At 36.6% G+C, this 19560-nt stretch overlaps 1 protein-coding gene across 3 annotated transcripts; it reads left to right on the forward strand.

Annotated features, from left to right (window-relative positions):
• Window positions 1–2513: 2513 nt before the first annotated feature.
• Window positions 2514–18340, forward strand: LOC127789040 (uncharacterized). 3 transcript variants are annotated; one of them, XR_008020480.1, is made up of 6 exons: window positions 2514–3183; window positions 12518–12571; window positions 16035–16203; window positions 16854–17151; window positions 17225–17752; window positions 17905–18340. XR_008020480.1 is itself a non-coding variant. In XM_052317788.1 (5 exons), exons 3-5 carry the CDS (start codon window positions 16035–16037, stop codon window positions 17565–17567), a joined length of 810 nt encoding a protein of 269 aa, XP_052173748.1. In that variant the 5' UTR covers window positions 2514–3183; window positions 12518–12571; the 3' UTR covers window positions 17568–17783. The 3 variants fall into 3 exon arrangements, 2 of the variants coding, with proteins under 2 accessions (XP_052173748.1, XP_052173749.1); XM_052317788.1 differs by lacking the exon at window positions 17905–18340 and having other exon boundaries at window positions 17225–17783; XM_052317789.1 differs by lacking the exon at window positions 17905–18340 and having other exon boundaries at window positions 2516–3183; window positions 16854–17112; window positions 17225–17783.
• Window positions 18341–19560: the final 1220 nt, after the last annotated feature.

A 19560-nucleotide genomic window follows, 5' to 3' on the forward strand; every position in this document is an offset into this window, starting at 1 on the left:
GGGTACTTTGATTAAGATCATACATTTGGCACAAACCATTGCATAACCATGAAATTAACCGGTCAATATAAGCAACACAAGAGATAGATTATAGTTCTGTTACTTGAAAAAAAAAAAAAATCCTTACATCAATAAACAGTTCTCACATTGCACCTTATACTCAAGTGCTTTGAAAACTCAAAAGAAGAAGGAAAAAAAGGACTACATGTGGATACAAAAACACTGAAAATTTAACTGTAAAAAATAAAATAACAGCTTTCTAGGATTCAAGCCAATTTGCATAACATGTCATCATGGACTCAACCAAAAATACAGTGTCTAAGGTAAAAACAAAAAACAGGACAAATTGTCAAATTTTTGGGTTGCCCTTGAGGTTTTGAAGAAGAATGATCATTATTTAGTCTTGGGATAAACTCAAAATAAAAGAAGCCTTGCATCTAACAAGCTCAATGATCTCATACATATGAGCAAGTTGAAAAGCCATCATTATATTGCCACTGGTACGTATTATTCTAGGCAATAGAAAAGATCAACAAGCTGTCAATAACTCTCCAACTGGATCCTCAAACAGGCCTCATTTGAACTAAAGTACGTTTTCAAGTAAAAAACAAAAGCATCTAAAATTCTGAATAGTAGATTAGAATAACGTAATTTATCTCATACCAGACATCAACTCAACTAAAAACAATATCAAGACAGATAAAAATTCTCAAGATCTAAATCTTTGATATAATTGTTGAACAAGCCACTAGTAACTTCTAAAATTCAAAAACAAAAGAATTTTAAAATGATTTAACTTATTAAACTTACCCATCGGTCCAAGCCTAGTTTCTCAACTGTAATCAATCAAATCTTTCATGCTATTGATCACTTTGGATATCTGAAATGTAACCAGAAAATAGAAAATAAAAAAAAAAACATAGTTATCAATCAGGTATCACATGAAAGTTACACATAAATATAGTTTGGCTATACTATGTTAAGTGCATCCTGTAAGATCATCATCCCACCGCCATTCAAACCTTCTCATATAATGAATGCATCAGAACCCAAAGACATCAAATCGTAGTCATATGAAATATATATTATCTATATATATATATATAAACAGTAACCCAAACAAGCTAATTTTCCAAATTAACAATGCTTGGAATCAAATCATTTTTATAATCGTTTATGCATATGTGGATTTTTCATATACAAATCTCTAGATACGCATTGTTCAAGCTTTAAGTGCCATGCATTAGACAAAAAACATAAAAAAATATCAGAGAATGATTAACAATAATGCACATACAGAATAAACATAACATCACTTGCATCATAAAAATACATAAAAACATAAAAATATCTCTATGTTGGCATTAGAGGCTGAAACATAAAAATATACCAATGTAAAAAATACAGAAACCTCGGGTTCTTGCTTCTGCCGGATATCAGACCTCATTGCCGGAGGCAGGAAAAGACGCGATCGGTTAAAAAATACAGAGAGAGACAGAGAGAGAGTTCGTCACCGGCAACAATGGGGTTTCAAACGATAACGATGAGGACGGAGAGTAAGAGAAAGCAAGCGAGAGGGGGAGATGAAGCCAGTGGGGTGGGGTGGGGGCATTCGATCTCTCACACTGTTACTGTTTGTTGCTTCTGACAGAGGAGGGTGAGCTGGAAGAGACGCCGACAGCAATGGGGTTTCAGTCGATAAGAAAGAGCGAGCGAGAGATCGAGTGACATTGTTACGAGACAGATCGAGTAAGAAAGATCGAGCAAGATAGATTTCACGAGCAGTAGAGTAAGAGAGAGAGAGCTAGAGAGTAAGACATAGCTGGGTGTCCAATTTGTTAAACCCTAATGAAATTGGCAACCCTGAAAAGTCATTGGGAAAGTTAGGGGTTAACTTGTAATTTTGGCTGAAGGGTTAACTTTGTAATTTAACTGGGTTTGTCAACTTGTTTGTTGCTCTGTTCGTCCGTGTAGCGTTATCCTTTTATAATTGGGTAATATGTGGGTCTCTCTATTTGGGTGGGAATTCAAAATAATTGGCCTTCAATTTATCGCGATAATTTAGTTAAAATCTCGCGACTATATCAGATTGTCAAGTAAGTCGTCGGCCAAATTGGCTGTCTAGCAGTGTCCTTAATTTAAACCCCATATTAATGCATTATTCACCCTAGCTACTACCATACATATATACCTAGGTACATGCATGGTCATTAATCAATTGGCAATGACATCCCGCTCAGCTTATATATTAAGTTAGCGCATTGTCAAGGAGACTGTCGTTAGGGGTGAGCATAAAATCGGTTTAATCGATTAAATTGAATCGAATCGATCGATTCGGTTCGGTTATTCAAGGTGGACAGTTTGGGTTGAGTTAGTTTTTTATAAAAATTTTGGATAATCGGTTCAGTCCAATTATTTGGGCAAAAATACCCGAAAAACTGAACCGACCCACGCTAACCGACCCGTGCTGCTGCACCTCGGTCGTCGGCTCCATTCAACATTCATTGCCTGTTTGCCTTTCTTCCTTGCGCATCACACCCGGACCCGATAGCCCGCCCGAGCCGAGAGAGAGAGACCGCCTCACCCTCACAGAAACCCCCACCCATCGTCAACCTTCACATCGCCGTCGCCGTCGGAGCCGGACGCCTTCGTCGTCAATTTCTCCCCCCCGACCCAACACCCAGCCCCCCTCACTCGTCGTCGTCGTCGAAGCATCAACCCTAGGCCCCTAGGTCTTTGGCTGCTAACCCTCACCTTGCCATCGACGCATCGTCGTCCTCGTCAGACCCAAGCCCCTTCAAGCCCTTCACCGTCGGCTTCTTCCCCACCCAAGTCCAACACGGCAACACCCAGCCCCCCTGGCCCCTGCACTCGATAGCCCGAGACCCAGCCCCCCGGTCGTCGAAGCATCGACCCTAGCCCTAGGTCACCGGCTAACCGAACCCTCACGTCGTCCTCGCCCTCGCCGTCAGACCCAAACACCTTCACCGTCGGCTTCTCCCCCGCCCAACACCCAGCCCCCCTGCACCTGATAGTCCGAGACCCAGCCCCCCCACCCTGTCGAACGCGACAGCAAACCCTAAGCCATTTCACCCTCCTCACCGTCAACATCAACAATCTGGTTGGTTTCGGCAACTTAGGAGTGAACGATCTTGCGGGTATCGCCGTCATCGATTTGAGAAGGTAATACTAATACGATTTCGGCAACTTAATCAGTTAATCGTCGTGTGGTTTTGATTGTCATGTCTGATCTGGTTGGTAATACGATTTGGTTCGTTTGATTTGTTTAATTTGTTGTGATTTGGTTCGTTGTTTTTCTTTTGCGAATTTGTTGGTATCACTAATCTTAATCGTCGTGTGGTTCTGATTTGCTTAATCAAAAGAGTAAACAAACAACTTAATCGTGTGATTTGGTTCGTTGATGCTTTGATTTGGCTTTGTGAATGCACTGTTATTGATATATAGAATGCACTGTTAATGGGATTCTTGTGCAGCTGCGCTTTCTGCTTTCTGTTACTGTTATTGTTTAATTTGTTTTGCTTTCTGCTGTTATTGTTTTGATATATAAGTGAATTGTGCAGCAAATGCAATGAATGTTTTTTCTGTTTTGTTGGTTTTTAGTGTTACTGTTTGCTGTTGATGTATAAGTGAATTGCACTGTTAATGAATATTTTCATTTTAGTGTTTTTTTCTATTTTGATATCTTTTATGTTAGTGTTTTCTGTTTTGTATTGATCAGGTGAATGTTTTGCAGCATATTTGTATTGATCGGGTGTTTTTTCTGTTAATGGGTTTTTAGGGATACTGTTTGCTGTTGATGTTGGTGTTTTTAGTGTTTTCAGTTCTGTTTTTGGATTGCTTTTTGGTTTATTTTTTGGTTCGGTTAGCCTACAGTCTAAATCGGTTAATTCGGTTCAGTTTATGAAATATTTTTTCGGTTCGGTTTTTGGTTCGGTTAGTTTAAAGTTCAAATCGGTTATTTCGGTTTCAGTTATTTTGGTTAGTATATTAAGTCGGTTCGGTTATTTCCATAACAGTGGTTCGGTTCGGTTAGGCAAAAATAGGGCGGTTTGGTTCGGTTATAACCGAATGCACACCCCTAGCTGCCGCATAATTTGGGCTGAAGAGAAATAGATGGCAAGCACGAATTTATTGCTCCAAAAGTTGTTAATTACAGCAGTGTTAGATATCTCTGTCAATTGCATGCCTTCGAAATTTGTGTTACGGAAATAAAATGTGAATTGCTATGGATCTCGATGTAACACTCCATGTTTTTCTAAAAATTTGGGGGAACTTATTATTTAGGAAATAATTACACCAAATTTTAAAATAATGAATTTTCCCTTTTAAATGTGCGCGCGTGTATATAGATAGATAGATAGATAAATAAAGGGAAAAGGGTACCTCTTACTCCCCAATTTAATGAAAGAAGAGAAAGTGCATTTAGTGTTGTTCCTTCTGGCTCAAAAGGGAGGCGGTCGGACGTGAGCTCGCAATGACAGGGAATGGATTTCGGGGGTGATTGGCACCTTCAAGTACTTCGACCCTCAAGTAAATAAGAGAGTAAAATGACAGAGTATTAGTGGGCTAAAGAAGAACATACATTGGCTCTGGGAAGAGCTGACCTATATAGAAGGAGGAGAGGTCTTCTTGTATGCATGTGTTGTGCGTTTGCAGGATGATGGGACTGGATATCCAACGTCGATGAGGCTCCCTGACAGTGACATGGTGCGGATGAAATCGCCATTAATGTGGATGGGATCCACCATTAATGAGGATGGAATTTACTATAAATGAGGATGAGATATTGAGTGGACATAGCAGTACCTAGTGGGTGACAGTAATGATGCTATCGCAAACTAGCATAGGGCCAAGGTCGAGCCTGGCCAAGGGTCGTGATTGGGCCAGGTTGTGGGTCATGGTTGGGCTAGTACGGTCCACAGCCCCCCAGGTCGATTGGTCGAAAAGCGAGCATCCGAGCTTAAGAATATGTAGTCGGGCAATGCATTTCAGGCGTTTGTTGCGGGAGTGAGGTCAGGATATAATCCCCTAGGAACAGTTGTTTTGGTAGAGGGTTATGTACTGGGCTTCCTCCGATTCCTATGTTATAAAAAAAAAAAAACCCAAACCCTAAATCTGAAACCCTAAAACAACATATATATCTATATATCTATATTTATGTTAAGGCTGAATCTAACATCTTCTTTGATGAGTATTTTATTTTCTAATTTTTTATAGTAATAAATGAATATTTTAGATTTTTCCTGAATTAGTATTAGATTTTTCTAATTTTGTGGTGATTTTAAAATTTTAAATTATTTGTAATTTAATTATTATTTTATTAATTAACTATATGTACATTCTTTAAATGTAGGTAGGTGCATATATTAAATCTACCTAATCTAATCTAATAATATTATTAAGCCTAATAATTTTTTATTCTACTTGAACTTTACACATATAAATATTTATTACTATTAAAGCAAGTTGCACCTATATAACCATTTTAAAGATTAATACAAAGTATGCCACCTATTTAATTAGTTGCACCTCCCACATATTCTCAAGCCTAAACTTTTATCACAACACTTTTTTCTTTTGGACAATTTTCCCCCATTTTCCTTAATTTCCTTCATTTTTATTCTACACTTTTCTTGGGCCATCTAATGGTTGTGTTTTGTTATTCTTTAAAAGAAAATACATAGGCAATTATTTAATTGGAATTTAGTATAATTGATTTGTGTTATGTGATTACAATCTGCATAATGAAAGCTCTCCAAGTAAGCAAGCTGAAGCCCATTGCAAATGCAATGAAGAATATGATGATGGTTATGAAACTGAGAAAATATTATAAAAGCATTTCTGTCATTGGTTCTAGATATCCTTACCTTGGTAGAAAGGACTATAAAAGCATTATCCTTACCTTCGAGTCAAGTCAACACAGTGACAAACTCGAGCTCAATGCATTTACAAAGTTTAAAACTCCACTCGAACTTGATTGAGTTTTATTTCTAGATCTCGAGCTTGACTTGGTGAAATACTTCAAAAGTTGGAGCCCAATTTGGTTCAACTCAATAACTCAAAGAAAACATTGAGTTCAACAAATTTTAGGAGAAAAAAACTGATAGTGTTCAAGAAATGGAAACAAAACAAATAACAAAGCAATAATAGAAATAAGAGAGTCAAAAACTTATCTTGGTTCAGGCATGAAAATGCTCTACATTCAGACTGTCGAAGCCTTCAGAAAATCCACTAGAAAGTGTTCAAGATTACGGCAATTCCCTCTCTCTTACACCTAGCTATGAATCAATAGCCTCACCTCTAAAGAATACAAGGACCGAACCTTTGCTCTCTCTCTATCCTCTAGAACTCGCGCAAGACAGAAAAAAATGAATGAATCGCTGAAAATCTCATGCTACCCGAGAACCTATCTGCCTCTATTTATAAAATATAGAGGCGGTTACAACTTAAGGACTGAAATGAAATATTTGGAAATACAAGGTCTATTCGGAAATATCTTTAAATTAGATATTTCCACTATATTCTAAACACATAAAATATAAGCATACAATTATTCCCCAACTGAGAACACAGCCCTACACCAAGACTAAACAGCTAGACTAATACAAATTCTAACATTAGCCAAAAAGGGATTTTATGAAAGTTAACCCTTAAATGTGCCAAGTAGCCAAGTTGAGAACTCACACGGAGGCGAGTTCTTTCTAAGAAAGGGGGAATGATGCAAACCTATGCATAGTTTATATTTTCGTGTGTTTTCTCTAATTGGGTAGAGGTATGTTGGTAATTTTCAGCTTTTGGGGGGCATATTTTGGTGTAAGTTAATTTTGGGGTGTCTTTTTGTAAGATCAAGTATTTTGTTGGGGTTCCTAGATATTAGTGACTTTTATGGGGAGTTATTTGCAAAATGGGAGTTGGCTTCCCTTGGAAGCTTGAGGTTTGGTATAAATAAAGGGTCTCCTAGCCACTTTAGGGACTTTTTCAGCATTTTTTAAGATAGAAATCGCTGTAGGGAGTTCAGCTTCAAACCAACTAGTGTTTTGAAGATTTGGAGGCTTGGGTTTGAGGAGTCGACCCTACAGAGCCTACCAATCCCTCCACCGTTGCCATAGGCGCGAGAGGCTAGCAAGAAGTTGTTTTTAGTCGTTTGTTCTAGGATTGGAGAGGTGTGATCTCGGTTATTTAAGTGTGTTATTTGTTGTCCCTATTTGCATCAATTTGCCAAAAATGCAAGCATGAATAGGTCCCATACCTTGGCTTGCTTTAGCCCCTAGAGATACCATAACAAGCATGGCAACAAATCTCCATGGACTTCGTGGAAGGGCTTCTTAGGTCTAAAGGGAAGAATACCATACTGGTAGTAGTTGACCCTTTGACTAAATTCAGCTACTTCCTAAGCTTAGCCCATCCTTTCACAACCCCTAAGGTGGCTAGGTTATTGTTAGATTCGGTGGTGAAGGTGCATGGACTACCAGTGTCCATAACTTCAGATAGGGACAAGGTACTTACCAGCAATTTCTAGAGAGAGTTGTTCAAACAACTAGGGGTTGGTTTGCACATATCCACCACCTTCCACCCTAAAACAGATGGACAGACTGAAAGGGTGAACCAGTGCTTTGAGACTTGTCCAAGGTGCGTATGCTTTTCCAAACCTAAGAGTTGGAATCAATGGCTACCACTTGCTCAGTGGTGGTACAATTTGAACTACCATAGCTCCCTAAAAAGGCCCCCCTTCGAGGCACTCTTTGGCTACAAAAGCCCATTGATACCCGTAGTGATGCATTACTCTAATGTAGAGCTGACAGTAGACCAACACCTACGGCAAAGGCAAGAAGCCTTACAAGTGATAAAGAAGGAGTTGACACTAGCATAGAATCAGATGAAACGTCTGGTAGATAGGAAAAGATGTGAGAGGAGCTTTGAAGAAGGGGACATGGTATACCTGAATGTAAGGAGGTTTCAACAGCAACTGTTTGCTGAACATTCCCCTTCTAAACTAGGCCCCAAGTATTTCGGGCCCTTTCAAGTAGTGGCCAAGGTGGGAAAGGTGGCTTATAGGCTGTAGTTACCAAAAGGTGTAGGAATCCATCTAGTCTTCCACATATCATTGCTTAAAAAATCCATTGGACCCCATGATCTAATCAATTCAGCCCTGCCTTCCCTGGAGACAGATCTCCCAGAAACAGTGTTCTAAAATGCGCTAGGCGCTAGTCAGGCGCCACTCCAGGGCCTAGCGCCTAGGCCGAGTCTAAAAAATATGATTGGGGTAATTGTAGAGAATAACTTAAAACACATAATAACATATTACTTGTAGAAATTAGCTTAGAGAAGGGTTTATCAAAATTTTTATTTATTTTTAATTTTTTCATTCTTTTCTAAATACCTCCCACCCCTCGGGCGTACTCGAACGCCCCCATTTTCAACCCTTCCTCTCTCTCTCAAACTTGCATCCGCGGACACCGTCGCCCACCTCACCAACGCCGCTCATACCACCATCGCCCCCACCAACGCCACTCGGACCATCGTCGCCCCCACCCGACCGGCTACAGAAACCCGCAGCCACGAGAGAGAAATTGAAGAGATGATTGGTGGCGGCGGCGGCAGTAGTGATGAGAGTGAGAAATCGGGGCCAAGGGAAAATACCGAACACAAATCCAAACACACAAATCGGAGCCAAGAGAAAAATCAAGGCCAAGGTAAGTTTGTAAGTCTTCAAAAATCAGGCGACCAGGCTGCTAGGCGTCAATTGGGCCTGATTGATCGTGCCCGATGCCTAGGGTGCCAATTTGCCTGTATTCGCGGCGGCCAGGGGCCGCCTAATGCCTCGGCGGCGCCTAGGCCGCCTTTTAGAACGCTGCCCAGAAGTGACAGAGCCCCTAGTAGTGTTGGACAGAATCACAATTCTCTACCTCATAGGTGTTGGTGCAATGGACCAACCGCCATCCTGACCACACTACATGGGATTACCTACTAGATCTATTCAAGCAATTTCCACAAGTCACCAAGTTGTAATTTATTGAGGACAAGAAATCTTTTGGGGGGGGGGGGGGGGGGTTATTGTCACATTCGTAGGGGTAGACTGGTCCATACCCGAAATTTTGTTAGGCTATATTGGGGTGTACCAAAGCCGTTACCGGCTATGCAAAAGCGAGAGTACCTTCTAGAAGGACCCCCTAACTGACTATAAATTTGTAAAGGGGCTACACCCCAGCACATGATTGAGAAAATGTTATTCTCTATCTCTCTCATTCTCTCTCTCTTTCTTCTCTCTTCTCTCTCTGATTATCTCAGAATTCCCTCCTGGAATTCTGCTACTGCCCTTGTCAGTTCCCCAGCGCTGACAGTGTAATGGAAGAAGGTTGTTCATGTTTGTTGGGGATGATGGGGTCAAGTAAACAAATAGTAATGGGAGAAGGCCAAGGAGTGATGCAACAGATTAAGTGAATGCTGAGAAGACTCAAACTGCAACTTAAATGTAGACAAGAAACCTACTAGGATGCACAAATAGAACTCAAAAATTTAAATTAAATGATTTATCAATAACAAAAACATAATACTCGAGATGCAACAAATAGGGTAAGGAATTTTTTTTAGCTACAGAATAAAATTAAACGAACCAAAAATCATTTTACAAAAAAAAAAAACCAATAAATAAATATCAATCAAGTCTTCTAAGTGAAATTTGGATTGGGTTGGATAAAAGCTTGTGGGTTGTTGGACTCGGGCCTTAAAAGTTGGATAATTGAATCACGGGTTAGTGTGTGTGTGGGTGTTTTTTTTTTTTTAATTATGTCAAGTAAAAGGGTAATGGGCTCTCAAATTGGGTTAGTGTATGAAATTGGGTTGGGGTTGTAAAGAAAGGCTTGCAGTGCAACAAGAGGGGGTGATGATGGAGCTTGCCACTAAAATTCTGGCAAGGAGTTGCAGTGGTAGGGGTCTTTCAATTGTGGCAGCAGCGGCAATGTTCCCTGAATTTGTTGACATCGAGGAAGGCTTATGTTGAACCAGAAGCGACAAATAGAGAACCATGAAGGGTTTCAGTGATGCCAAGCTACTTTGCTGGAGAAGATCAGAAGCTGCAATGGTTCTGACAGGACTGTTGCCTAGGGGACAAACTCTCTCACGCAGGTCAGCAAAGGATCTAGATGATGATGGCTTCTGCTGCTAGGGTTTTTTGATGTTGTTGGTTTTGGTTTTCGACATGCTCAGTGAGATTTCTGCTGAACTTGCGCTCTGAGGAAGTCTTCAATGGGCGATTTGGAAGGCTTTGGATGATGAAGATTGCTATAATGAAGATGGTGGATGATGATGATCAGCAACTGAAGTTGGATTGTCTGATCACAAAGACTAAGGGTGAGGATTGTGCTGGAGCTCTAAGGAAATGATGGATTGTGGGTTGTGAGGATAGCTAATCTTTAAAAAATTTCTAGAAAATTTTAGAAACCCCCTGAAAATGATTCAGGACTTCAGCTTTGATACCAATTGATGCAAAATCCAAACCAAAGAAACAACAACAATCCCGATTACTCAAAACTAATATCAATATTCAATATTATTCATCAAAGTTTCGTCTACAATACATCACAAAAGGATTATTTATAGATAGTTAATAGATAAAAATCTATTCTAACTAGGACTCCTTGATCCAATCTAATTAAGATTATAAAGGTAATCCTAATCTAATTAGGATTCTAGGAAATAAAAGAAATCAAAAGAAACTAAGAAACAGATTTAAAATAAATAAACTAATAAGACAACATTAATTTCTATTTTTGCACCAAAAATATAATTTCTGAAAATATTTGTTTCTACAATCTTTATCACAATGAAGGATTTGATAATGTGGGCCTTCAACAAAATCATGGCAAAGAATTGTAGTGACAAAGGATTTCCAACAATGGGGAAGGCATTGACTAGTTGTTTCGATGATGATTGAAGTTTTGTTGGGGTAGATGAGCGAGAAGATGGCTTCAATGAATGACTCTGATGATGCAATCTTTCTTTGTTGTTGACGGACGATGTTGAAATTGTTCTGAGGCTTAGTTCCCAACTTCAATAAGGCTTCGACAAAGGTGTAATGTGGTTTGAAAAAGGCAGTTAGGGTTTTTACGATTTTGGCTATGGTGGTGAGCCATGGCTTCTGGTGATGGAGTTGAAAGATTGAAGAACTTTGATGATGTAGATTGTGTGTGTTGGAACAACAAAGGTTGTGAAACTGCAATGAAATGATTGATGATTTTGTAAAAATTTTCTAAAAATTTTTAGAAAATCCCTAAAAACAATTTTAGAACTAATACCAATTGATGTTGAACTTGAAACAAAGAAACATGAGTAAACTTGATTACTCAAATCACTATCAATAAACAATGTCAATAATTAAAGCTACTACTACTAATTACATACTAAAGATCTATTTATAGGCAACTAATAGATATAAGGGGAAATTGCGCGCAGTATCCTTGAGGTTTAGGCTAATTGCCAAAACTACCCCTAACATTTGAGAAAATGTAGTGAATCCCCTCAACATTTAATAAGACATAGCGGTTATCCCCTGTTTTTAGGTAACTGTCCAAAAACCCTAATTTTTGTGTTGATATCAACACAATTGTGGATAAACTTTCTAAAATACCCTTGTGAAAAACCCTAGTTGCTCTAAATGTCTCTCAACAAGGAACAAAGTTGGATCATGATCGGCTAAGGAAGAAGGGTGTTTGTTGATAAACTTTGACCATTTGGTGGATAGGGTTCAGAGATGCAACGATCTAAGTGGAGTAGGAAGCCGTGCTTGGGGCTTCAAGTACTAGAGCATTGAGCTATCTAGGTGGGAATCTCCGTTTTAGATGAAAAATGAAAGACAAAAAGATGAGGGAATGTTCAGTTTCAAAAAATACTTCCTAATTTTTCAACCTTAATTTTCTGTTAAATAATTGAATCTCCAACAAGAAAATAGAAAACGCAATATTTTAATTTTAAACTATGAATCAAAAAATTCATATATAAAGTGTGCCATCAGTAATCATATTAAATAATTTAGTGATGCTGCATTATCATTGTCGATCAAAATGGAACTTTTTCCAGTGTAATTAGCGAAATGCATGCAATGCAATGGCAGAGACTATAAAATTAGAAACGATTGTAATTAAATTTGGAAAACATGTTAAAATGTTAAAAATAATTGCAGCATTTGTTCAAACAAAATAGATGTTTTAATTTTTTTTGTATAGCTTGTGTTAAGAGGAGATGATTTGGAAAAGTTCTTGAAAAATTGTATTTTCCAAATCTCCTAATTAATTAAGAAAACTCATTTTAGTGTGTTTTCCACGATTAGTTCAAATTTGGAAAACCTTGTTTTACAAATCTCGATTTTCTGTTTGCAAATTTTTTGTATCTGAACAAGTTTTCTTATTTTTTTTGTTTTATAGGGAGTAATTTTTCAGAAAATTGGGGTTGTTTTTCACAACCGAGCAGCCTCTAACTATTTGTTTTGCTATGTTTGCAGGACTAGGTGATTGGAAAATTTGAAAGCAACAGCTGTGCTCTCAAAAATAATTGTGTAAGTTCCTTACTCATGTTTTGAATTCATGCTGCTTGATATAAAGCATATCTGTCTTATCAGATTCTGATAGGATTGAGGTAGAATAAATAGGGCTGAATTTTGGGTTCTAGAACTAGTACCGTGAGTTCCCTAGTCATAAATAACCGCAATTAGTCTATGGACAGATTGTATGACAAACTGTGCTGTGCATTTGTTTTTACCTGATTTTTCCCCACTGACATTTCTTATATTTGTGTGAATTTGGTATATAAGGCAGTGCCTATACGTGACAGGACACCCCATATGTTTTTTATTCTTTCAGTTCTCATCTCTGTTAGATTCCTTTTTTACATATTTTATGGGAACAAATTGCCTGCCCGTAGTTGTTTAATTTAAGTAATGACATCAAGAAGAGAATTAGGAAATTGGTGTGGGCAGATATATGGGATACAATTAAATCACCTCATAAAAGGATAAAGGAAAAAAATTTACAAAAAACACCATATCAGATCCCAGTATAAATTAATTGGAGAAAATTATGAGCAAAAACCTTGAGCTAGGAAACAAAAATCAAAACACCAATAGAAAAATAATTACCTAATAAAACTAAAAAAGATTACATACCGGAGATGTGGAAGATTAGGAAACTTTGCAAATGACAATATCTAGAAATTGAAGCTAAATCAAAAGAATATTCAATCAATATGATTTCCCAATTATACGATGATGAAGAATATTGAGATTCTGATAATGATATTGAATTATGAAGTTCTACAGCACAAGTTGCATAACCATAAGGTCATTGTCATTGTCATGATAGAGAGTGTTATGATTGTACAAAACAAATAAATACTTGAAAAATAATGAATTAAATCCTTTAACATATCCAATTAATGAAACAGAATACCTAGAAGAAAGGAAATATTTAGACAAATAGAAAAAATTAATCATTATTAAACCAGAACCCTAGATCCCAAATCCCAAGCCCCAAACCCTAAAACTCTAACCTGATACCCCAAACATGTTTGGAGTTTGAAATTGGGACCTAGGGCATAATTTGGTGTTCAACGAGTTTGGGTTTGTTTTTGTCCAAAGTTATTTTATAAATTTTGATTTAAGTTGGGGTAAAAAGGGTATTACAAAATATGATGCTGGAATGGGATGAGAATTTTATCAGCATTGGAAGGAATGCCCGGCATTCTCTCATATGAGGGAATGAAATGGGATTTCTATCAGTTTTGAATAATACAAGTTTTGGACCTGTGGTTTGGTGGAATCTTATGTATGTTATTGAGTTAGAAGTAATCCAGGCTCATAGAAATTATTGAACTTTTTAAACCCATTTGAGTTCTTGCTATTTTATGTTTGATTCTGATGATTTTCTCTGATTGTCATTCCTGTTTACAGGATTTGATTTTTGATCCCAGGAAAAATTATGCTTAATGGTTTACTAACTTTACTTTTGTCATATCCATGGGATAAGTACTCCGTTGTTCCTGGTTACTTTGTCCTACTCTATATTGCATATGGGCCGGATAAGGGCTTTCTAAGATGTTAACTTCCAATGGATTTTGCCAATGGTTTGTACCTGTTAAGAATTGGTTCTAGGCTTGAATGTGTAAGATCAAAAGTTCAGAATTATAGTTATTTTTTGTTTTTTTTCTTTTTTTTGGGTGGGGTAGTGGTGAATGGATTCAAATATTGCTATGAAAGAGTTTAATATAGATTGCTTTACATGCATGAATGGTTCTGGTTTCTTATTTAGATAATTAGTATTTATGCACATATGAACCGGTTAGGGGCTTTGGGGGCCGTTAACTTTCAATGGATTTTGCTTATATTTGCTATGTGTTAATAATTGGTCCTGGGTTTGAACATGAAATATTAAGATTTAAGAATTATGATTACTTTTTTGGATATTATTTTCTTGGGAGGGGTGGTGGTGAGTAGGTTCAAATAGGGTGAGCAAAAATTTTGATGTTTTAGTGGAACTAATTTTCCAAACCAAATTAATGAATTTCGGTTAATTTGGTTCATTTTTTTTTTATTTTTATAATTCAGTTCGGTTTGGTTCGGTTTTATTTTGGAAAATTATTGGTTTTCTGTTTTTGAATAAAATTTCAGTTAAAAACCAAAATAGCCAAAATTATTTTACTTACTAAAATATCCATAAAAGTTTACTTATTCACATAAACCCTAGCTGCCTTTCTGACACAAAGCGTGAGTTTCATGAAGATAGGAGATTAGATTTATAGTAGCAATTGAAAGAAGTCGATGAAGGATTGTGCAGTCCCTGGCTCTGTCTCTTTGTCAAACCCTCTCAACACCTTGACCAACACTTTGATTGGTTCTTCTTGCGACACTCAGGTCATTTTTTTCATCTATTTATGTGTAAACAGATAATTGCAGTTGAAAATTATCCAAGAAATGTTATTATGGATGGCCCTTTGTATGTTTCTAGTACTTTATCTAGTTTTGGCCCTGTTTTTGTTACTTGAGATATAATGTGATTGGAGCAATTGTTATCCTTGATTTCTTGGTACAGAAAAAATTGTACTTCCAGAACAAAAATTTCAAATTCCTTAACTTCCTTTTCTTTTTTCTTTTTTTATTTTCCTTTTGTGTTTCTTTTCCATATACAAAATCAAGTTCAAAATGTACAGGAACTGTTGATCCAAAAGCTACAGTTTCTTTTATCTGCATCTGAAATTTTCTTCAGTAGCAGCGGTTAAAATATATGTATGTGGTTGAGTGGAGCAAAATATTGAATATCATCAGCTACTTGTTATCATGGTTTTGTATTGGGAGAAAAATATTAAACATAATCAGCTACTTGTTATCAGGGTGTAATTTCTCTGGTAGTTGTTATTTACATATTCCATTTCACCCTACTTCACTTCCAATATTGGGACTATCTGAAGGTGACAAGCAATGCATTTGTGACCATACAAGCATCATGGCTCAGATTTGTAAATTTCCAGTGAGATTTCTCATTTAGCTTCTGGAATCTGTTTGTTATTTTCAGATCTATAAGTTCCTAAAAATTGTCTCGAACTAATTCTATTATATTGACTAAAATTTGGTTATTTTGTTATATTTTGGTCATTTTGGCTAATACAGTTAATTTGGTTCAGTTACCAAATCACCCAATAACTGACCCAAAAAATGAATGCTCACCCCAAGGTCAATATTGCTATGAAATAGTTGAATATAGATTGCTTTGCACATGTATGCATGATTCTGGTTTCTTGTATAGATAATTCTCATTTATGCACATTTGTGTGGTAAAGGAGGACAAAGACATAGAGAACCAACATGATTAAGGCTTCTACTCTTTCATTTTTCTGCCAACTCCACTCAGTGTGATTACAGCTTGGGATTGTTGTTGTACTCTTCCATTCCATGTTGCTAATTTGGATATTGCGTTTATGTTTGGTATGTGGGAAATTAACTTGTTTTTGTGTTCCCTTGTTACATTTAGATGGATTTGGAAACAGAAAACAGGATAGCTGCTATTCTCATGAAAGAGGCAGTGGAATTACGGCAACAAGCTGAGAAAGAGGGCGTGCATGCTTATCTTAGGAAGCCTCAGGTTAGGGGTAGACCAAATTCACGTTTCCTCACAGCAACTGTCCTTGGTGTACAACAGGGTTAGTTCTATAATTTCTGCATACATGCTTGGTTTCTTTGTTCCTAATGTAATGCTTACTGATCCTTGAAAAATGGATTAATGTAATGCATATCAAAGCTAATGAAAATCATAATGGATAATAATTACACTTCTAAGAGTTGGTCCTTCCACTCCTTACATATATTGTTGTTTGTTTCCACTCTGCCAAAAACTTGCTGGGTGGTCACTCTGGGTTCCCATGTAATTCTTACCCTGCTTTAAACTTCAGTGTGTTGAATCATACCTGCAACCCAAGTCTCTCTCCGCACGTGTGGGCAAACACCCTTGAAAAAAGCCCTGTAGTGGAAAAGAAAAATGTTGCCAGGACGTTGAGAAGAGGCCAACTGGTCACGAGGATATCTGCTTGCATTTAATGCTAGATGCCTTTCTGAACTGACCAAACAGAGAATGATGGAACCTTCTGCTTGAGTAGGGTTTTAAAGTAAGCATTGAAGTATGGATTAATTTCTTAATAAAGGAAGGATTCTTTTCATATGTAAATCAGGGGACCCTTTTTCTGTTTAGAAAGCATAGCAGACAGAGCAATATCATTTCTACTTCTAATTGTGCTCATGACAATATAGTCTTGTGTGTCATGTCTACTTGACCTAGAAATTTTGTTCATTTCAGCAAATAGAGTTGTGGAGGTCAATGAGATGTGGCGCGTGCGACAGAAGGAACTGCAACTGGATAATAGGCTTAAAGGGAGATCTGAAGATGACAGCAGCACTGGTGGCACGTACAGAGACATGAATGATTCACAAAGGGCTACAAGTATTAAAACAAGTGCTGGTGCTTCACATTCATCAAGTAAAAGAGCTATGCAAGATTGCCATTCTAGGGATGATGGTTTGAAGGATGAAGACATTGAGGAATTTCTACAGTCAAGGTCCACCCCCCTGCACGTCGAACACACCCACCAAAGAGGGTTATGTGCATGTGAATACTTTGTTTACTTGCCCCACATGCATTCTGGGAACTTACTAAATCTTCATTTCCAGGGTCAAGCGCGGTAGGGGCTCTGTTGGTTCACGGATGGATGAAACTGGTCCATATATTCCCCCTTCTCCAGATTCCCGGGCAAAGCATTTAGCTAACCATGATGGGGGCAGCAGTGGAGTCTCCGAACATCACATCAGACTTGGTCCAAAGAAGCCTTCTTATCTAAAGTCTCATGCGTCTCCTGAAAAGGAGTCTGTTGAGGGTGAGTGGAAGGAAGAAAAGAAAGTTGGCTCAAGCAAGAAACACTTGAGAAAACACAGGTCAAAAGATAAGTCCAGAGATAAGAAGATGAAGAAGAAAAAGAGGGAGGAAAAAAGATATAGGCATCGCAAGGATTTGTAAATTTTCTCACCTTCCAATTTTACAATGACGGGTGGATCGCTGGGTTGGAAAATCTGTTGGTTTGTATCATAGTTTGTCTTTGTACAATACGCAAATGATTTAGTCAGTGATATCTGCTCTAGGTCGTGCAGAAATGGGGGAAGGAATGATGTACTTGAAGAAAAATCAATGATTGTGGACGACTGGTATTTGGTTAATTGTTTGTTTCTTCTTCTATACGTTCGTTTCTGAGTTGCACGGTCCACTTTCTATATGAAATTGTTGTCCCTGTTGCTGCTGCATTTTTTCTTATATTACCAGGGAATTCAAAGATGTCCAATTAATTCCATTATATCAGTTTGTAGGTGACTTCTTGGGACTAGAGCAGCCTGATGTTTGGTGGCAAAGCACACTCACTGCAAGGATTCGGCTGGAGTGGAGGCTGGAGAGCGGCTGCCAAATTCACAAAAATTATTATTGTTGCTTCACAATCAACCAGAAATGGACAACTTGTCAAGAGTGTTTTAAGGCATATTTGGGCTTGGGGTTGCAAGGTTTGGATGGAGCTTATGCGCTATCAAGTATCAATCAATTTAAAAATAAAACAGGTCCTCTTCCAAGTTCAAGGGGCCTGGCCTAGAATAGGGAAAGTGCGCATGCATACTAGTTAATTGGACTTGGACACCATCATCTGGGTCTTCTTGTAACCCAACACACGTTTCAGGAAGTTTTCCACTTTTTTTCTATACCCATTGCCCCGTGCCCGTAATGTATAAAGTTACGCCTATTAATTGATTGCTATATCTTATTTATAAAACTTAGGTTAATATATATATATATATTATAATAAAATAGACGTCAAATCTTTTTCTCAACCATTTTTACTTTCTATATTGATATTTTATTTATTTTTTTGCTTACACAAAATAGAATTTTTATAAGTCATTAATTAAGTATAGATTTTAAAAACATGTAGTTCTTAAAATTTGTAGATGATTTTTTTAAGGTTGAATAGTGTTTGGAGAATGTGTAATTAGTATATGAAAAGGGAAGATCTAATTCATATTATTAATTTTTAAATATTAACATAAAATTTTAATCTATATATATATATTATAACAAAATAGTCGTCAAATTTTTTTTTTGCCCATTTTCACTTTGTATTTTGATAATTTATTATATTTTGTTTATTTTTTTGCTTATCCGAAATAAAATTTTTATAGGTTATTAATTAAGTCAAGATTTGTGGAAAACGTATAGTTCTTGGAATCTATAAATGATTTTTTTTCATAATTGAATAGTGTTTGGAGGATGTGTAAGCATATTAGTATATGAAGAAGCAAGATCTATTTCATATTATTAATTTTTAAATATTAACATAAAATTTTAATTAAAATAACTTACAGAAAAATGAGACTTTTTTAAATTGAGAGAAATCTTGAGATATCAGGTAATACCGTCAAATACTAACTTGCCAAGTAAATTTTTTTTAAAAATAAATTTAATTTTTTATTTTTTTTCCCATAATTTACCTATCATTCTCTCTTAACAAAATCACCACTCAAAACTCTAAAACCCTTAATTAATTTCAGAACAATGCAAAAAAAAATACAAATCTTATATATGTCTATGTTATTACTTAATTTTGAAGAATAATTAGTTTGTAGATTGTTAAATTAATTATTTAGACAAAATTGAATTATTTTAAATAAGTCATTTAAGTTATTTTGACAAAATTAATATTTTGTATAGGTTATTTATATTTACCATATGTTGTCATATTTCTTTTGAAAATTTTATTATGTTTTATATTTTTATTATTTATGTTACTAATTTATTATATATTGTCATATTATTTATTATTTTATATAAGTTATTTATAGTTATCATATGTTAAATTAGTTATTAGTTTGTGAAAAATGTGTAGTTTTTGAAATCTGTAAATGAAATTTATGATTGTGAGATTGTCAATTTTAAATAAATTTAATATATATAAACTATCATTGAACGGGAG

This window comes from Diospyros lotus, chromosome 13 (assembly GCF_014633365.1).
Source record: "Diospyros lotus cultivar Yz01 chromosome 13, ASM1463336v1, whole genome shotgun sequence".
Taxonomy (NCBI): domain Eukaryota; kingdom Viridiplantae; phylum Streptophyta; class Magnoliopsida; order Ericales; family Ebenaceae; genus Diospyros; species Diospyros lotus.